The sequence below is a fragment of the Phanerochaete carnosa genome, assembly GCF_000300595.1.
Source record: "Phanerochaete carnosa HHB-10118-sp unplaced genomic scaffold PHACAscaffold_13, whole genome shotgun sequence".
NCBI lineage: Eukaryota > Fungi > Basidiomycota > Agaricomycetes > Polyporales > Phanerochaetaceae > Phanerochaete > Phanerochaete carnosa.
In genome coordinates, this window is record NW_006767640.1 from 487217 (window position 1) to 502732 (window position 15516).

The 15516-nt window shown below is 52.9% G+C and overlaps 6 protein-coding genes across 6 annotated transcripts in view; 4 read left to right on the forward strand and 2 right to left on the reverse strand.

Annotated features, from left to right (window-relative positions):
* Positions 1-263: 263 nt before the first annotated feature.
* PHACADRAFT_265164 (uncharacterized protein) lies at positions 264-892 on the forward strand. Its single transcript, XM_007401615.1, has 2 exons — positions 264-711; positions 766-892. The coding sequence occupies exons 1-2, from the start codon at positions 497-499 to the stop codon at positions 866-868; spliced, it is 318 nt and encodes a 105-aa protein (XP_007401677.1). The 5' UTR covers positions 264-496; the 3' UTR covers positions 869-892.
* A 114-nt stretch (positions 893-1006) lies between these two features.
* On the forward strand, positions 1007-1516 carry PHACADRAFT_265166 (uncharacterized protein). The gene has a single exon (XM_007401616.1). It carries the CDS (start codon positions 1051-1053, stop codon positions 1483-1485), a length of 435 nt encoding a protein of 144 aa, XP_007401678.1. The 5' UTR covers positions 1007-1050; the 3' UTR covers positions 1486-1516.
* A 624-nt stretch (positions 1517-2140) lies between these two features.
* PHACADRAFT_265168 (uncharacterized protein) lies at positions 2141-2704 on the forward strand. The gene is made up of 3 exons (XM_007401617.1): positions 2141-2317; positions 2375-2443; positions 2505-2704. Exons 1-2 carry the CDS (start codon positions 2224-2226, stop codon positions 2440-2442), a joined length of 162 nt encoding a protein of 53 aa, XP_007401679.1. The 5' UTR covers positions 2141-2223; the 3' UTR covers position 2443; positions 2505-2704.
* A 5275-nt stretch (positions 2705-7979) lies between these two features.
* PHACADRAFT_106338 (uncharacterized protein) lies at positions 7980-9214 on the reverse strand (the record flags this gene model as incomplete). Its single annotated transcript, XM_007401618.1, has 3 exons — positions 7980-9028; positions 9079-9139; positions 9188-9214. Coding segments are annotated over 3 exons (1137 nt in total), but the record flags the coding sequence as incomplete, so codon positions are not given.
* Positions 9178-12946, reverse strand: PHACADRAFT_179029 (uncharacterized protein). Its single transcript, XM_007401619.1, has 10 exons — positions 12399-12946; positions 12030-12346; positions 11589-11979; positions 11257-11537; positions 11121-11195; positions 11010-11065; positions 10891-10950; positions 10798-10836; positions 10671-10743; positions 9178-10617 (listed from the first exon to the last, which is right to left on the reverse strand). Exons 1-10 carry the CDS (start codon positions 12441-12443, stop codon positions 10521-10523), a joined length of 1434 nt encoding a protein of 477 aa, XP_007401681.1. The 5' UTR covers positions 12444-12946; the 3' UTR covers positions 9178-10520.
* A 1639-nt stretch (positions 12947-14585) lies between these two features.
* The window catches only part of PHACADRAFT_154096 (uncharacterized protein), a gene marked incomplete at its 5' end in the record, with an annotated part of 1886 nt that continues 955 nt past the window's right edge, over positions 14586-15516 (forward strand). The window contains one exon of the mRNA XM_007401620.1: positions 14586-15134. Coding sequence (XP_007401682.1) covers positions 14586-15134 — 549 coding nt within the window. The remainder of the gene's footprint in view (positions 15135-15516) is intronic.

A 15516-nucleotide genomic window follows, 5' to 3' on the forward strand; every position in this document is an offset into this window, starting at 1 on the left:
ACCCGACTGAGCGTTGGAACAGCTCATATGTTCGATCAGCCAGATAAATTTGCAAACATCTTTTGGAAGCACAACAAATTAGGGAGCAGCGCCCATGGCATGCAACCGTACGTACAACATCTATATGTCTGATACCGGATCAACGCTAGGCCTTGTCACGCAGCCTAGTTGCGAAACTCGTGGCTCCTAGGAGGCTCCCAGAGGTGCACATACGGTCCTTCCTCATCCTTGCACATGCGATGAAACCGTACTGCGTAGTATTCGTGACTGCTCTGCTGGCATTCTTGGCTATTCGTCCCTGCTGGGCACTCTGCAACGCCTTTCCGGGTGAGTGATCTCGTGTGCAGACTTGCAAAGCTCCGCTGACCGTATACTTGCAGGCGACGCCGTGAAGCATCTGGATGTGGGAGAGAACGGGCCCGTGAGGATGGTCGTTGACACATCGGCTCGATACCAACTCAACACATCCGTCGGTGCTCAAGAATGGGCCAACCTCATGCCATCCGGAGAGCATCTCATACGTCTGCAAGAGGGGGAGGAAACACAGACGTACAGCCTAGCCCTCTTCCACCAGCTTCGATGCCTAGACATCCTCCGGGACGACTACGTCTCAGGAAAGCCTTTGCCGTTGCGAAAGCACTGTCTCAACTACATCAGACAAAGCGTACTGTGCATTGCCGACACTCACCTAGAGTACAGCAAGGCAGGACTGTAAGTTCGGTCTGACCTTTACGAAGTCTCGAACGCTCATCTGTGCACGCGCAGTGCGGTGACACATTACATCGAGACGGTCTGCAATGATTGGACTGCAGTTCACAAGGCAGCTGAAAAGAATTTCGTAGAATGGAAGAGAGCTAATGGGGCTTGAAAAAAATGTCATTATTTTGACCTTGTAGTGGGGAGACTCAGACTGAGCCCTCGACTATAAGAGAAGACTTCGCTGCTTGTAATGGTACGACAAGAATCACTACATCAGCCCTCTGCTTATACATGCAGATTTCAGAACACAGTCTCACTCCCTGTCTCGATGTTGATCCTGGGCAGGTTGAGATGGTACTCGAGGAAACCGTGCGATACGACACCGGAAGCAAGCTGTCCAATATCGAGTGGCTATCGACAAGAGCTCCGTGGGGCCATGCAGGCTATGTCAGAATCGGGGAAGACCATCGCGCCTATGGTATCGCCATGGTACACCAGCTGCATTGTGTCGAGATGCTCGCACGGGCACTATTCGACCCTGACGACCCGAACGCCAGTCCACCGCACATCGCACACTGCTTGCAGTACTTGAAGCAGCTGTTCCTGTGCAACGCAGATACGACCCTGGAGCCGTACGATTTCATGTCACGCAATTTCACGTCTCATACTGTCGGTATGAGCCGAAACTGTCGTGACTGGACTGCCGTATACGTAGCCGCGGATGAGAACTACTCGCGTTGGACCGCGCTGGTGGAGTCTTCTGAAGACCGCCTGCGTCCGACGTGACGAGATGAACCATCTTTCCATGTAGGTTTTCTGCTCTGGTGGTTTCCATAGCTCTACTTAGAAAATTGCGTCTCCCGCAGGGACCTCCGGGGGTCGATAGCACACTCTGATAAAATTCTTCGGACTATCTTTTTTTCGGTAGCGACAAAGAGCATGAGTTCGCAAACCTAATATACATGAGCGAGCCGCGAGAGGCCCGGTCGTCCATTCTCCGCGCCCGGTCTCTTTCGGGCTTAGAGAGGTTTTTTGCCCCACGACATACGGTAAGGTGCATCAGGTTCGAGAGGCTTTCGCGGATCAAAGAGATTAGTAGCACGTTGCACCCGTACCACCCACTAGAAGTCGGCTGCGAGCAGACGGAGCTGCACGTGTGTTTGTAAGATGGACCATGCAGGAGAATGTCCGGCGCATGACAGAACAAGCGCGCCGCCTATCTCTAGTCTCCATATCAATGGGTGCCATGTTTCTGGACGCCCACGGCTGCGCTGGGTTGATCATGAGAAGAAGCTATTAGTTCCTTATGCGTATGACCACAGGCGTCCGAGTTGTATAGCCGTACCGGAGCGGTCATGTTCCAAGGAGCTTTCCGAACTCTGAGCGCGGATAGCAGAACGATCGAACGCGCTAGGGGATCCTGTAGTGGGCATAGTGTACCTCGCGCGCGTCCGCCAGCCGCTGGTATATATAGCTCATGTGAGCCTGCGACTCGTCAAGCTCAGCGTTCGTCGACCGACCACCATGCAAGCCCCACTACGCCTTGCAGCTATCATTGTGCTGCTCGGATGCGTGATGATAGCAGGAAACGCACTCCCTCAAGATTGCGACAGTGTTGGTGCGTACCATATTGCGACAATGGTGTCACTACTGCTAATAGTCTCTGTTTTAAAAGAGCCAGACTGGCTGAACCCAGACGATGCACCTGCGGGCAAGAGGTCACCCTGTCAGCCCACCTTCTAGGGTAAATGTCTCTTGCGAATGCTTCACAGTATTCTTGGCCTGACGTTCTGTATTTTTATCAGTCAGACAACACCCGTTTTTCTCCTGGCGACGTACCACAGAACTCAGGGCAAAATCATCCACGGAGTCACGGCTACGCGCTGTGTGGGGTAGGGAGAATCTTCGACCGCGTGCTGTGCCGTCATATGGATATAACTTAGAGCGAACTAATTGATGTAACGTAACTTCTTGAGCAGAAGTGTGCGTGCAAGGTGCCCTATCAAGGCCCTGTTTCTGACTACGCCCTGTGGAGATGTTCTGACATAGCTCACATCGGTTTGTCTTCTAATCTTAAATACAGCAGATGGCTTCAAGTCCAATTGGTTTCTTTATCAGCAATCTACGTTATGCGACGATGGTTAGCGAAGGGTAACTGGATGGGCACTTAGTGTTGACGTTTCCATTTATGCGAATCGAAGTAGACGTTATAAATTGGCGATTTCCCTTTCCGCCTTGTCCCGAGGTTACATCAATAGCTAGGAAAACAAGTCACATTTTGGAAGAGTCCTAATCTTAGTTATCAGCCATCTTCTCGAAGTTATACTTGCAAAGTTGCAACGCAAGGCTAGGCAGGCTGCGTTACACGTGATTGTGTTTGTTCTTGTTAGGATCCAAAGCCGTTGCAAAACATGGATAAATACAGTACATATTTCATTGGCTCGAGCTTCGCTGCATCTCGTCCCGCTCCTTCGCCTTCACTTGCACCAACCTTACACTTTGCATACGTACGCTAATATATGTTTTGCACACAACCTGCTTTAATGGGCGTGTTCACAACTGATGGGTCGCGCAGTGCGACACAGGTTGAACTTCAGAATTGGCGAGCAGATGCTTAGCGCAGAATTCCGGTTCAAAACCGGACGCCGTGCCTGCGTTGGGTCAGAGCAAGGCTTAGTTGTCGTGTTTAGAGCACTGATCCACTCGCAAAGTGCTCATCCTATCTCATGGTGAGCTACCAAAGTCGATTCAAGAGCCTGTCGGACCGCTTGGTGGAGCTGCTTGTTCTCTGTTTCTGTGGTCGCTTACGCGATCACAAAGAGATGAAACAGGGGGGAAAGGGAAGAAAGGAAGGAACCCCCTCGTTTAACTTGGGAAGGTGTTTCAAAAGGACTTCAGGAGCCCATTACCTCTCATTACTTCTTAGTCCTCCCGGAGAGCAAGCTCGACATCGATGGCCCTGACGATTCTCAACATTGCAAGGTTCTGAAATCTTACCCCTTATGCTCGGAGGCAGATCATGTTCGGTACAACTACATCTGGAGATCGGTCTAGACGTTTTCTACACTGCTGATCGCCTATTCATCAAGAATAGGGGCGTGTTTGCCACCCCTAGTCGTCCCGATCCCGGGATGAAACACGAAGTAGCTTATAAAATGTTGCCAAGATCCAGGGAACTGAGAGACACCTCGAGGAATGCCGACGGGCTTAGATGGTGAGTGTATCCCCCTTACTCCTGTCGTAACAGCTATCCATACAGAAGACAAGAGGATCAGAACTATTGTAAGAAGCGAGAACTCAGGACTTTCAATGTCAAGCGCACTGCGGATACAGATTTTCGGTCATACTGGCACTCAAGAACAAATGACAGGCAGAAAGCGGAAGCGATAGCCATAAATGAGCTTGCACCATCGAATAAGCAAGCAACCAAACATACCACGATGCATGCCTATTTTGTGCGCCTCGTTTCGAGACAGGAGCCTGGCACTCGGTGTAGCAAGATACATCGCCTTCCTGCGGATGAATTGCAATATGATCGACCCACCCCATCGGACTACTCAATTAGGTCCGCGAGCACGATCGCTCGAACATAGTTCATGCCTGCCTGCTGCAGCGCCATCGAAGCGCAAAACAATACCATTGTACTTACCCCTGTCTGGAATGGCAACGGTTCTCCAGGATCCTACCACCTACCTGCGGAGGGCTAGGAGATGCAGTTGTTGAACAGCTATAAAAGCTGTATCTGCTGTCCTATCCAAATCAGCCTCATCGAGACTCTCATCCAGCCTCCGCACACCAACTTTCCTCCCTCACCACCTTATCTACTACAATGCGCTCATCTTTCGTCACTCTCGCCATCCTCGCCGTCGTCGGCAGCACTATCGCAGCTCCGGCCCCAGCTCCAGGAAACTTCCTTCCCTTCACTGCCGGCCAAGGCGGCAACGGTGGCAGCGCTGTCAGTGGCAACTCGGGCTCCGCCAATGGCGGCTCCGTCTACACCACCGGCTCAGGATACGGCATCGTCGCCGTCGGCTCTGGTAAGCGCACCATTCCAAGCTCTCAGAGTCCCATCAGTCACGATACTAATCGACGCATGCAGCCAAGGGCGGTAACGGTGGTGTCTCTGCCTCGGGATCCGCCCAGGGCGGTAACGGCGGCAATGGAGGCAACGGCATCCTCGCTGGCAACGGCGGCACCGGCGCAAAGGCGCAGTCGGGCAACTCTGGAAGCGCGAACGGCGGATCGGTGTACACGTCGGGAAGCGACGTCTTTGTTGGATCTGGTAAGCACCTTTACCTGTGATCGTACCATGCACTGTTACTGACTTTCGGGCATAGCTAAGGGCGGGAATGGCGGGTTCAGTATCACAGGGAGTGCGACTGGTGGCAACGGCGGCAATGGCGGGAGCAGCAACGGGATCTTCTCTGGACTCGGCGGCAATGGCGCGACCGGTGGCACGGCCGTATCTGGCAGCTCTGGGTCAGCGAATGGCGGGTCTGTGTACACGAGCGGCAGTGATGTGTTCGTTGGCAGTGCACAGGGAGGCAATGGTGGGGTGAGCAAGAGTGGGAGCGCGACCGGTGGGAAGGGCGGCAATGGTGGTGCCTAAGCTGATTCTTTCTCTTTTTCTTTCTCTCAATGGATTTAGAAGGCGGATCTGTTTCGTTCGTCACTCTTTGGGATATTGGCGGCCTCTCATACGCAGGCTGGTAACTTTGGGTTAGATTGTCAGAGCGGAGACTTAGACTATCCATATACTATAGATGTATGCTTGCTCGAGTCTATCTTGTGGCCTCAAGGCCGATGACGTGGTGACATTCAGGTTGAGTTTGAGATATGCTCTATCTCTGGTACTAGACTTGAAGTGCAGGTAGTGCAGCGCAAAGAATTCAACTCGCCTCGTAGCAGCTGTCAATCTCTGCTGAACGTCGATTAACGTGCTCGCTACACTGAATAGGCGACTAATCAAACGCATCAAGCGCATCAGGCGCACCAAGCGCATCGCTTTGACGGCGCGTGTTCTCGACCTTAATATGTTACCGAGCACAGAGGTTCGGTTACGACGCTTACCTGCGGGGCTGTGGATGCCGTAGTGCCTTCTCGCGCCGGACTACGTTGGTGGAGTCTTCCGAAGTCAATTTCGTGGCCAATGTGATGAGCTGAGCCATCGTTCTACGTGAATTTTCTGCTGCGCCGCCGCCGCCGCCTCAGGCTGGCGGTTTCTATGGATTCGTCTACTCACGAGTTTGCGCTTCTCGTGACAACGCTCGGGGTTATGCATGCCGGGCTAGCTCCAGTGTCCATCATACAATGAACATTCTCCGGCCTGATTCTTTGTCGCGGCGGCAGCAATGACCGTGGCAAACCTAATACACGGGCGAGGCGCGAAGAAGGAGATGGCAGCGGCGGAACTCGTTTCCTTCGCATCTCGCGCGCGTCCTTTATCGACACCACCGTGGGCTTTGAACCCGATTACTCAACCTCCGCGCCCGGCATCCTTCGGGCATAGACTCGGAGAGGAATTCTCCGTCCGTGCAATCACGCATTGGTGCGCGCAGCACCGTGACATTGCTCCCACACCGCCTGTTCGCAGTCAGCTGCGAGTAGACGGAGCTGCGAGTGTGCTATGAGGGTATTTCGTACTGGCTGATGGCCAACGCATGGTGCTATCTTGTCACTAGTCTCCATCATAATACCGATTAGTATCGTACTTCCACGGGCGCACCATGCCGATTCTTGGTTCTTCATGATCATAGGCGTCATATCAGGAATCTTCCGATATATCAGCGCAGGTAGCAGGACGATTGGGCGCAATAAGGGATCTCATAACAGGAATCGGGCCCCATTTTGTGCACAGCTGTATATATAGCCCATGTGAGCCCAAGACTCTGAAAGCTCCAGGATTAGTCGACTACCGCTATGCAAGCCCGGCTGCACTTTATGACTGTCATTGGGCTGTTCGGACTTATGCTGATGACGGCACAAGCTCTCCCTCAAAACTGCGGCAGTGCTGGTGCGCGTTGTATCATGCTAGTAGGGACGTTGCCGTTGACAGTTCCAGTTTAGAGGAGCCAAGCTGGCTGAGCCCAGAAGGGGACGCGCTCGCCATCAAGAGAGCAGGCTGCGCGCCCACTGAGCCCACCTTTTGAGGTGAACTTTTATTGCGTTAGCTTCATACAACCTTGCCTGATGTTCTGCATCGTTCCTTCACCAGATTTTATAAACACATGTCATATGTCCCAGCAGAGACCACCCACGTCACATCTGTACGCCGTACAGAATGGCCATCGCAGGCTTGTATGTATGCGGATCGAGATAATCCAATCGGACTCGGTATCCCCTTCGAGCCAGGGTGTGCATGCATGTCGTCCTATCTCTGAGGCCTGCTCGTTACCGCGTCCCTTGAAGATTTTCTTAAGCAATTTGTCCTTACCTGCCTTCAGATCTCGATGACAACAGACAAATTATCTGCTCAGCTCGCCGATAGGTTTCATACTATCTAGTGGCAGTTAGTGAAGGGAAAGTCCGAGTCCGTTATGTAGACATGGATTGGACTGCTGGTGGGTCGGCGCGGCCTGAGTTTACGCGAGCAAATGAACACGAGAGAATGTCGCACGTCGAAAGGCACCTACGGCTGGCTGTCAGTCCATAACGTCTCGGGCGTCGTGCGCGCCAGTGTAGGGCCCGCTGCTACGCATGTGATTTATATTTGTGCCTGTTAGGATTTAAAACCGCTGCATAACACAAGCAAATAAGCTACGCCCTGTAACGTGTAACGTTCACTCTCAACGTTTCTAAAACTTGACTCCGGGTGGGACTTTGCTATGTCTCACATCATTGGCCCTCTGCCTTCTCCCGCTGTGCCTTAGGGCCCTGCATCATACACATGCGACCTTCGGTCTAATATCCTTGTTTGCGACTGGTGGGCTGTCAGTACTAACGCAGCACGGGTCCAGTCTCGTCGGCGAACAATAATCCAGCCTCATTCAGCGGACGCTATGCCTTCCCTAGCTCAAAATAAGGCTCGGCTGTCAAGGTAAATGCACCGTTTCGCTCGCAGACTGTTCATCTTACCCCAGGGCAGGCAACCACGTTCTGGGTATATACACCACCCATTTGATCAATTTTTGCTTCGATTCGCTCCCGTTAGGTTTGCTTGTCACAGAGTGTTGTAGTTACAAGCACATTTATAACCCAAACTCAGCACAAAAACTCAGCAAGATCCCGATCCCTAGTTTCCTCACCAGCTCCTCAGCTGTACGAAGGCGAATCGTTTGCGCCTATGCTGTCGACTCCCGCGTCGCAGGCTTCTTCTTGCGCTTCGGTTCAGGCAGATCATCCCAGTTGGACCGCTCTCCAGGGTCTGTTTGGATGGTAAAGGGGGGCTGTTCGGGAAAAGCTCTCCACTTCTCCTTCTCGAGTATCTCCTCTAGCTTGGGACAGAAGCTCATCGCCGCCTGACCCACAATTGTGGTCTCTTTCTTAGAGATCGTTCGCCCTGCAATATCCTTCATAAAAGCGGATATCGAAGCGATTTCGGGGTCGTCGAGCGCATGCTGAATGTAGCGGACAGCCTGGTGAAGTCTGCTATCACGGAGGGCCGAGACGCGCTTGTGTTCGGTGTGATTACCAGGCGCATTGGTACGTATCTCCCGGTTAATGAAGAACGCCGGGGTAATGTCGATAACGAGGTCCTTCCACGCTGGTGGCGTATATTGCTCGCTCTTTACCACCGTGCAGAAATTGAACGTGAACATCCCGACATCGAGAATGACCTCCTCACCGCGGATAGTGGTGAAGTAGAGCCAGAAGTGCTCTTCGGGATCTTGTCCGAGGACATACGTGCCGTTCGAGCGCCGCTTGTACACTAGCCGATCGCTCTCATGCACGTACACGGAGCCGCGAGCGATCCCGAAGTCTGCGATGGGCGATGTGCGGTACTGGAGTCGTTTGCGCACGAGATTGGAGCCATATACAGACGTCGTTGTATACATCTCGCCGAGCAGGCTCACGCAAAGCGCAGTCAGGATCGGCAGCAGGTGCCCTTCGCGCATGATCCGCTGCATCATCTTGGCCGCGACAGGTCTGGACTGTGCAAGCGGCGCCCAGTCCAGCGGGTCCATGAACAGCTTCTGTTCTATGTCATCAATCTCGAGAAGCTTGGCGAGGGCGCCGTTTGGGAGTAGCGAAGGGACGAGTGAGGGGTTAATGTCGTTCACAACCCGAGACAGCATTGCGAAATGCGGAGGGAGCATGAGGCTGTGCACAGCGTCAGCCAAGACCGCCAGCACTGGGTAGAAGGATTCAAGATTGATGCGGTGGGTTTTACCTATGTGCGTGTGAGACATACAACGATATTACCAGTAGGGCAAGACGTACCACACTTCAGCTTGTGCTCAGGCCAGTCTCGTCTCTGACATCTTTCTGAGCAGTAGATACGCTAAAGCAATTAAATATCGAGTTGCTCTGAAAGCATGGCTGGACGTACCTCTCCACACCGAGAGCACAGTGTAAGCCTCGTTCCGCTGGTGGCGTCTTTCCCCTAACTTGTTGTCCCGCAGACAGCACAACCCTTCGAGAGGTCGCACAGAGGCAGGTAGACATTGCTCATATTGTGAGATCTTCCGCAGTTGCAGTCGGAAATATTGTTGTGCACAGGAGTTATTACACTCATGATGGTAGGGGGTCAGCTTGAAGTCGGGCTGATTCACTCGCCGACTGCTTTCGGGCGCTTATCCGTCGGAAGCAACTATCTTCGTATCCTCGCCTGAGGATCACACAAGAGAGTACAACAGGTGTGTGGAAAGCTTCTCGACCATTTATTTCCTGATCCTTCACAGGGAGATAGTGTGTTTAGGAGTATGGTCGCCATGATGTCCAAACAAGGGTACAACTTGAATGCCATTGTTACGCCTCGATGGTGCGACAGAGGTGGGCAGCAGACATAGAAGCCAGGAAAAAGGAGGTTTTACTCACCTGCAGACCTCTCAACGTTGTTACTGATCTCGTTCAATTCTTGAGATCGTTGTTTCACTTTGAGATCGAGCCCGGGGGCAACCAGGGGTGACTAGCTACTACCGGTTCGGTCGACATCCCGTAGGATGTACTATTCGTGCCTGGTCGAATTTCAGTAGATAGAAGAGTATTTCCCGATGAACTAAACCTTACAATATTAATGTTGATGATGATTGCCCTACCACCACACCTGGATCGACGCACGGGTAAAGCCTCAAATGGTGATGAGGAACATCTTTATTCGTCGAGTGAAGGTTCTTCGGCGTGCACATCAATCGCCCGCCAGTCGAATACGACCAGTCGCCCAGAGATAGTGTCGGCATCGAGCGAGCAGTCGGATGGTTTGCCTACCGTCGCAACCAAGTCTTGGCCGTGGTGAGCGCAGAGTGTCCGTCAGCTCGATTCTAGGCAGCTTGTCAAATGCCTGCCCACGAAATCACGCCCACGTCGCGCTGTAGAGCTTTGACTCCAGTAGGGATGAATGAAGGTTTGTAGGGTCCTAATGCTGGGTTCGCCTGTGCTAGAGCCTCGTCAGTGTAACTTACGTCATGTGTAAGTTAAGCTGACGCTGGTCTCATCGAAAGTACCGCTCTCGAAAAATTTGACGCCTTATCTGCAGCTGTAGCTGCAACATTCACGCTTCAGTGAGGTCTTATCATGATAAATATACCACGCGCCAGAGCTCTGCAGAGAATGACTTCATATTTCGAGCGAGATGTAGTGGAACTGGGTCTTGCGAGCCGAACGGCAGACCTTTCGTTCTTTGTGGGGATGGCATAGAAAAAAGCGCACTTCGAGGGCCGCTTTCAGGCATTCGGTAGCTCAACAAAAGCTCTAGCGCACATAGCCTTGTAGCTCTCCTCGCTGTACGGCCGATATCTATAGCGAAAATGCGGTTCCGTTCTGTTGGCAGACGTCAGCAGGCGAAAAAAGCGGAGGAGAGTGCTGCCGCCTACGCAGGAGGCACGTTGATATAGCTGCGGCGATGCGTAAACATATCAAAGCTATCCTTGCTATGATATGCACCATCTGGAATGGGAGGTGAGTAGCTCGACAGCTATTATGCATCACGCATATACACACAGCCAGAAGCGCCGTGCCCTCCGAAAGGCATCTCGTAAACTGCAAATGCTATAGGTAAGTCCACAGAGATACAGGCACCATACTCGTACATACCGGCAAGCTGGGTGAGTGTGTCATTGAGCACAAATGAGCCACTGTTGGTCTTGCTGAGGACTGGGCGAACGGTATTGTAGCTCCGCACTGCGTGTCAAAGAAAGTTTATGGTACCATACCTTTTTCTTTAGTCTCTTCGCTGTTCGTGAATATGTACATGACGAGAGGATGAGGACTAGTGCGAAGCCATCAGAATATGTACAGGCATGGCAGCAACCAAGCATGCACACCGTTTTGCGACGATGCGAATTGCTTCGTCAACGTCCTCGACCTCCACCACAGGTAAGATAGGTCCGAAGATTTCACTAGTCAAAACCGTGGTCAGCACGTATCACCTACGGCATAGCCACGACACTAAAATCTTACTCATCCATCAGAATATCGTCCAACTTGACGTCCGCGACAACTGTGGTCGCAATCCGAAGCGTACCAGGGTCGCTCTGGCCGCCGAGGATTACGTTTCCCTTCGTGTCTTTTATTAGTTGTTCAATGCGACGGTAGTGGTGTTCATTGACGATCTTCGTCAACTTCGACTCAGGATGAAGAGGATCGAGTGGGAAGAACGTTGCGTGGGCCTTCTTCAGGCTCTCGTAGAATGGCAGCGCAACAGATCGCGGGACCAGGACATAGTCGGGAGCGACGCAGAGCTAGATGCGAGAGTTTAGCGTGCGCTGCTGAGAAGCAGGGGTGTTACAGACCTGGCCGCTGTTATGTACCTTCCCGTACAGCGTCCTCTTCGCTGCGAGCTCGATATCGCAGTCAGGGTCGACAATAACCGGGCCCTTACCTCCGAGCTCAAGTGTGAGAGGCGTAACAAACTGCGCCGCTGCTGCTGCAATCTGGCGTGCGATTCGGATTCCCCCGGTGAAAAAGATGTGACCCCAAGGCAGATCGAGAAGGGCGGTGGCTTGAGAAACCGCCCCCTGCACCACGACATAAGCTTGGGGATCAAGGTATTTCGGTACCAGGGAAGCCATAAGTGCAGAAGCCGCAGAAGTGTGCTCTGATGGCTTGAGGACGGCTGGACAGCCGGCAGCGATGCAGCCGACCAAGGGGGAAAAGGTAATCCCGATAGGGTAGTTCCAGGGACTACCGAGAACGTTAGGAGATGAGAACTCGGGACTTGAGAGAAGACTGACGTGATGAGCAGAGCGACGCCTTTGGGAACGGGATAGACCGTAGCGTCCCATGAGCTACGCCATTCCTCAACTCGAGGCTTCTCAGGGTTGGTCCAGTCTTCAAGGTTGTTCATCGCGGTGATGCATGCTTGAATGACTGGGGCGGCCTCTAAAGCCGTAGTTTCCTGAGGATGCCTCCCAAGGTCGGCCATCAAGGCGTCCTCGAAGGCAACGATGTTGTCCTGGAGCATGCGAGCGAGCTGAATGAGCTGGCGCCGGCGATAGAGTGGTGGCCTGGTGACCCCAGAGTTGAAGTACTCGCTGACACACGCATGAATCTGGAAAAAGAAGTTTGAACATCGCCATGTGTGATAGACATCGAATATTTACCTTGGGAATCTCACTGAGCGTTGTGTAGTGGGCTTCGGCTGTCATTATGAGCGAGTTCGAGGGTCAGGGGACTGTCGACAAGGTCCGTGTCGATGTTGGCCCGTGTGTTCTGTGGTTATATACACCAAAGGCATAGTTGTTCCCCGGTGAGAAAGCTAAGCGGGCCGAATACAAGCGCTTTTGGAAGGAGTCTAAGTAGTCCCGAATACTGGCCGTCGTTCGAATTGCCACCGGAAGATGCCAAACTATTAAGGTAGGTCCTGCAGCCTCAACGTCCGTGACGTGCAAAGACTATCACGGAAACAACTTGTAGCTTGGTAGGGGCCGCAATGCTCAGGCTTTCTGAGGGGGCATCATTCGCCATGAGACGTGAGGGAACGCAGTGGAGGACAAATTCTCACTGTGGGAGATGCAAAAGGGCTGAGCTTTACGGGTCGTCGCGTGTCAAATGAAAGCGTACTATCTCACTTCTTCGCTGCTCGTGTACATACAAAGCACGAGAGGATGAGGGCTAGCATGAGGGTATTGGAACATGTCCAAGCAGAGGCACGATCAAACGGAACATACCGATCTGAGACGACGCAAAGTATTTCGTCATGTCCTCTACCGCCACCACGGCCAAGATAGATCTTGATATTTTACTATTTGAGATCATCGTTAGCTTGTATCGTCTCGAACACTATCGCAACGCGAAATTACTCATCCATCAATGTGTCGTCCAGTCTGATGTTCGTAGCGATCGTAAGGGAAATCCAACACTTTCAGCGTAACACTTTGCAGGGCCACACAGGCTACCAAGGATGATGTTTCCTTTCGCGTCTTCAATCAGTTGCTCAATACGGCCGTACTCGCTGACGATCTCTTCCCATTTTGACACAGAATGAAAACGAAGAATGCTGCATGGCTCTCTTCAGACCTTTGTGGAATACCAACGCAACAGATCACGGGACCAGCACGTAGCCAGAAGCGACATGGCCCGGCATAGAGTAGGATCTGAGAATTCACCATGCACAGCTGAGCATCCCGAGTAGTAAGAATATTACACACCTGGCCTCAGTTCTGTATCTCCCTATACGGCGTCCTCTTGGCCGTGAGCTCGATGCGGCAGTCAGGCCCGATGAACACCGAACCCTTGCCTCTGAGTTCAAGTGACAAAGGCGTCGCAGACTTCGCGGCCGCGGTAGTGACGTGTCGCGAAGCCGGAATGCCCCAGTGAACAAGATACCCGAAGTCCTACGTGAAGCGAACACTACGAGGGTTGGATGCAAGCGTCTGTGAGCAGAGTGCAGTCCTGGCTTCTGACTGTAACCTCGGCTGCCGCCAGTCAATGCCAAAATGCCACAGCGAGCCTTGCAGCCTCAGGCCTCAGCCTTCGCGGCGCGCGATAGGCGCGTCACGGCAACAGCAGAGTGTGCGCGAAAGAGCATGATCTCGACTAACGTTAGAAAGATGCGCTCATGTCCGATAGACTATGAGGGCCATAACGCACACGCTGTGTATCCCGGAGTCTGATACTGCGCGGTGAGTACAAGAACCGTGTAATTTCCATCTCCGCAAAAGGGCTGAAAAGCAAGATCAAGTTCTTATGGTTGGCAATGAGCACAAGAGGGTGCTGCGACATTCACGGAATGGCTGAGGACGAGACTACACAAGTATATGGAGGTCCCGAAAAGGGCAGGATACAAACACATCCCTAGACTCTGTGTTGGACGTGCACGACATGGTGGACGGGAGAGAGACCGTCCAGCCCACGCGAGGGCCACGTGGAATGAGCGCTTTCCTCCGAGCCCGACGGTGAACTCGACCTTGCACTATTTTGCATGCACACGCCCCATATCCCGCTTTCCAGAGGTCGCGTTTTCAATCCTCCCATCGAGTGAGCTACGACCATTTTAGTTGAGAAACACCGGTGAGGCCTTCTTATAAGGACCCGCTCGATGTCCAGCGGAGAGTCTTCAGCAACCGGCAGAAATAACGGAGTGCAGTGCGTCAGGTCGTCAGGCTATACCTTTGGTGAGCAGAATTAACCTCTAATCTCTTATTTTGTCTCTGATTGCCTTCTTCGGCTGCTCGTCATCCCTGAAGACGCCCCTGCATTAAGCGATACCGCGGATTGACGTTCATCTGTCCGTGTATATAAGCTTGGCGGACTGTTTGCCGTACGTGTTGACCCCTCTTGCTGCTACTATGTCTGAGAGAGACCTTCCTGAAGAGCTCGTCCTCTCCATCCTCGCCCTCTGCTTTGATCTGCCCTGTGAAGATTTCCTGCGCTTTCCAACAGCAGACGGCGCTCGCAAGAGCACATCGCGAAACACCGACCTCTTGCTGGTCTCGAAACGATGGCTGCGCGTTGGCTCGCCTCTGCTCTTCACCTCGCTTCGCCTCTCCCACCCGTCTCACGCCACCAGCGTCGCCCACCAGCTCCGCTGCAACCCCGGCCTAGGCAGCGCGATTCGCAATCTGCGCATTGAGGGCGACTGCGGGGACAATCTCTGCGAAGTCCTGGAGCTCGCGCCGAAAATCGAACGGCTTTACATCGCCCTGGACCAGAAGACCAATACCCGCACCGAGGGCCTACGCCGAGCCTTTGCTTACACAAACCCGAAGGAGGTGTTTATCATGGACATGACGCGACTCCTGCGCGCGTTCTCCATGTTCCCCTGGGGCACAAGCGTGCGCGCGGATGAGGCAATGGCCGCTGCCGAGCATGCCATCGCCGAACATTGGACCGAGCTAGTACGTAACACGCCGTCTATCTGCACACGTCCTGCTGAGCAAAGCGTCGCGTTCTAGCGCTGCATCCACTTTGGGCCGTGTAGCGAGATCACCCCTTCGCTGTTCCATGCACTTGAGCGGGCCAACGCTGCGAGAGCGCAGCAGTCATGCCCTCCACTACGAGTCAAACGGCAGCGCGCATCCGTTGGAATATGGTGACACGGGGAATTGTGAACCCTGTACCGATCGTCCATACATACTAATGGTGCGTACATCCCGTTCTATTCTTACCCGATCTTAACGAGAATACTCGTGGTACGACAGATATAATACGCGTAATCCATATATTTGCTGCACGCAATTCCAATACTTTTCGAATCTCAACTAGTGACGGGAGAGACCG

Coding starts and splice junctions, on each gene's coding strand:
- PHACADRAFT_265164 (XM_007401615.1), top strand. CDS start 497: ATGCCATCCGGAGAGCATCTCATACGTCTGCAAGAGGGGGAGGAAACA. Junction 712..765: donor GAGTACAGCAAGGCAGGACT/GTAAGTTCGGTC, acceptor GTGCACGCGCAG/TGCGGTGACACATTACATCG.
- PHACADRAFT_265166 (XM_007401616.1), top strand. CDS start 1,051: ATGGTACTCGAGGAAACCGTGCGATACGACACCGGAAGCAAGCTGTCC.
- PHACADRAFT_265168 (XM_007401617.1), top strand. CDS start 2,224: ATGCAAGCCCCACTACGCCTTGCAGCTATCATTGTGCTGCTCGGATGC. Junction 2,318..2,374: donor TCAAGATTGCGACAGTGTTG/GTGCGTACCATA, acceptor CTGTTTTAAAAG/AGCCAGACTGGCTGAACCCA.
- PHACADRAFT_179029 (XM_007401619.1), bottom strand. CDS start 12,443: ATGACAGCCGAAGCCCACTACACAACGCTCAGTGAGATTCCCAAG. Junction 12,347..12,398: donor CGCTCAGTGAGATTCCCAAG/GTAAATATTCGA, acceptor TTCTTTTTCCAG/ATTCATGCGTGTGTCAGCGA. Junction 11,980..12,029: donor GGCGTCGCTCTGCTCATCAC/GTCAGTCTTCTC, acceptor CGTTCTCGGTAG/TCCCTGGAACTACCCTATCG.